The following is a 2993-nucleotide window of genomic DNA, read 5'->3' as shown; positions in this document are numbered from 1 at the left end:
CCAGGGCTTAAAATCTCATTTTCCTTTCTCTTGATGGCAAACTTACAGAAGTCTTGCCATAGGACTTCCGGAAGGTCAACCGCATTATCGCGTCCGGAGTAGATGATGTATACCACATATAGCCAGTCCTTGGTGAGAGTATCCGTACCACCGTGCTTTCCGGAAAGTCCTCGAATGATAAGATGCATCAGCATGGTCCAGAGTCTGGAAACGGCGGATTTCTTGAAGTCTTTTGCCTTGTAGTCCTGGTTGTATCCTATGTGATTCAAGAACAATTGGAACTCTTCTATAGTGGGTTCTTGAACTTTGAAACCCGTGGGGTTTTCTTTTACACCGATTGCTTTGAGGAACGTCAACTTGTAGATGGGTACGATTCTGTCGCCAATGATTTTTGTTTCCAATACACCGTCTTCCTCTTTGATTATTGTGAAAGCCCTATGGAGATGATAAAGTGGAAGAGGTGGTTCAGGGACTTTAGTGAGAGGAATGGAGATGGGATGGTTTGTTATGAACTCGATCATAACTCTAATGGATTCATCGTAATCCATAGAGTTTAGTGAAAACAACTGAGTTGTATCCTTGAGAAAGGGTTCAGGCTATGTAGAAGACAATGATCCATTGGAAGATTTCTTCTTTGCAATCGATTTCTTGGGAGAGGAGGCAGTTGGTGCGTTTTTCTGTGGAGAAGATTTGGAGGCCATTGTTACAGACGGATGAGTTCTTGAAGAACACGATGAACACTGAGAGAATTTGAAGATTTGCAGAGTTTGAGCGCGTAAAGAGATAAAAGGGGGTTTATGATGGGCATATATAGGTAAGGGAAATGGGTCGGGTCAAGGATGGTAACGAATTTTGGAGGTGGAGTTGACTTGGGAAGGGAAAGGTAGGGTGGTTTTAAGTTTAAAATAGAAAACCCAAACTACGATTGGATGGTTGCTTTTGAAGACGTGTAGTTGTGGCACGAAAATCAAGGAATATTGGATAAGGATCCTCACCAAGTAACTGTTGCAGTAGAAAATGTTTCACCTTATAAACCTTTGGAATTCCGAATAAGCGGTTTCGGACAATGTAAGATTCAGAGGATAAAGAATTGAGCCCCGGAACATGGTCTTTTGAAAAATGGTCTGAAATGGGAAATAATCTGGAGAGAGTTTCTGGTTAAAAAGAAATTCAACTCTGGAGTCAAAAATTGATTGTGATTCCGGAAAAAAAAAAGTTTATGATTTCGGAGCAAAATTCCGAAATAATGATTTTAAAGAATTTACGGAAGGGATTTGAAGAAGTTTTCGGAACATGATTCGTAAAACATTCCGGAACAAGATTTGAGAAAAACATCCGGAGTGAATTTTGAAATTTCCGAAGTGCTGAATGCAATACCTTTCCGGAGTGGAATTCAGGGATGCCATTATGAAGTATATTCCAAGATGAAAATTTGATTACTATGACTATGTGGACTTTAACTAACAAATAATCAGCATGAACTGTACAGGTTAAAACTCAAGTGATGGCCAGAGATAAAGACAAGTGAAATGATCCTATGTCTTCCGACAGAAAGTAGTTCGAAGATGAAAAATGCTTTTTTTTATCGGAACTAATTTTCTTTCAAATACTTCCATCAAAGAGAACATGTCTCTTGAAAGAATCGAGGATCTGACATTATCATACCCATCTTGTTCAGAAAACCATTCAATTGGGTTTTGTCTAATTCCTTAGTAAAGACATCAACAATCTCTTCGTCAGATGGAACAAAAATGAGTTCAATGTTACCATTTAGAACATGATCTTTTATAAAATGGTACCTTATATCAATGTGCTTAGTCATTGAGTGCTGAATTCGATTGTGTGAAATCGCAATGGCACTTTGACAATCACAATAAATAGGAATGCGTTGAAAGCGGTAACCATAATCCAAAAGTTGAGATTTCATCCACAGAACCTGAGATGTACAGCTGGCAGCAGCAATGTATTCGACTTCGGCTGTAGAGAGTGCAATACAGTTCTGTTTCTTGGATGACCAACTAACCAAACGACCACCTAAGAACTGACAGCCACCTGATGTGATTTTTCTATCAAGTTGAAGACCACCATAGTTTGAATCTGAATATGCTTGAAGTAGGAAGCTCTCATTTGCTGGGTACCAGATTTCGAGCCTCTTTATACCTTTGAGGTATCGGAAAATTTGGTTCACAACCAAGAGATGAGACATCTTTGGGTTGACATCATATATGGCACATAGACATGTAGAAAACATGATATCCGGACGACTTGCGATGAGATAGAGCAGAGATCCAATCATTCCTTGGTACTTCTTTTCATCAACTGGTTCACCTAAAGGGTCGGCATGGATCTTGTGTCCGAAGCCCATTGGTACCTTAGCTGAGGAACAGGTGTCCTTTGAGTATTTCTTGAGGAGTTCTGATATGTACTTCTCTTGGTGAATGAAGATTCCTTTGTTAGTCTGTTTGACTTGGAGGCCAAGAAAGAAGCTTAACTCCCGATTCATGCTCATTTGGAAATGATTGATCATTAGTTTAGCAAAGTCAGCAACCATAGATGAATCCGTAGATCCAAAAATGATGTCGTCCACATAAATTTAAAATAGCATGAGATGCTTTCCATTTGATCTTTGGAACAGGGTAGGATCTAGAAATCCTCTTTGGAAACCAGAGCGCTTGATAAAGACAGTGAGGGTCTCGTACCATGCCCGAGGAGCCTGCTTGAGAGCGTAGAATGCCTTCCGGAGTTTGTAACAGTAGTTTGGAAAGCAGAGATTAACAAAATTGGGGGGCTGTTGAAGATATACTTTAGTGTCAAGCTCACCATTAAGAAAATCGCTCTTAACATCCATTTGGTAAACTTTGAAGCCTTTGTGAGCAGCATAAGCAAGAAAGATTATCATGGCTTCAAGACGTGCAACAAGAGCAAAGGTCTCATCGTAGTCGAGCCCTTCAATCTGAGTAAACCCTTTTGCCACCAATCTTGCTTTATTTCGA

The 2993-nt window shown here is 39.9% G+C and overlaps 1 protein-coding gene across 1 annotated transcript; it reads right to left on the bottom strand.

The window, feature by feature from the left end:
• Positions 1 to 1535: 1535 nt before the first annotated feature.
• LOC145066906 (secreted RxLR effector protein 161-like) lies at positions 1536 to 2365 on the bottom strand. The gene is made up of 2 exons (XM_079014150.1): positions 1800 to 2365; positions 1536 to 1650 (listed from the first exon to the last, which is right to left on the bottom strand). The coding sequence occupies exons 1-2, from the start codon at positions 2363 to 2365 to the stop codon at positions 1536 to 1538; spliced, it is 681 nt and encodes a 226-aa protein (XP_078870276.1).
• Between the last annotated feature and the right edge of the window lie 628 nt (positions 2366 to 2993).

Source organism: Lactuca serriola, chromosome 8 (assembly GCF_051521515.1).
Source record: "Lactuca serriola cultivar US96UC23 chromosome 8, Lser_US96UC23_V15, whole genome shotgun sequence".
NCBI classification, from domain to species: domain Eukaryota; kingdom Viridiplantae; phylum Streptophyta; class Magnoliopsida; order Asterales; family Asteraceae; genus Lactuca; species Lactuca serriola.
The sequence above is the reverse complement of the archived record's forward strand: the minus strand, read 5'-3'. Positions and strand labels throughout refer to the sequence as shown.

Coding starts and splice junctions, on each gene's coding strand:
- LOC145066906 (XM_079014150.1), bottom strand. CDS start 2,365: ATGGGCTTCGGACACAAGATCCATGCCGACCCTTTAGGTGAACCAGTT. Junction 1,651..1,799: donor ACTAAGCACATTGATATAAG/GTACCATTTTAT, acceptor TGATAATGTCAG/ATCCTCGATTCTTTCAAGAG.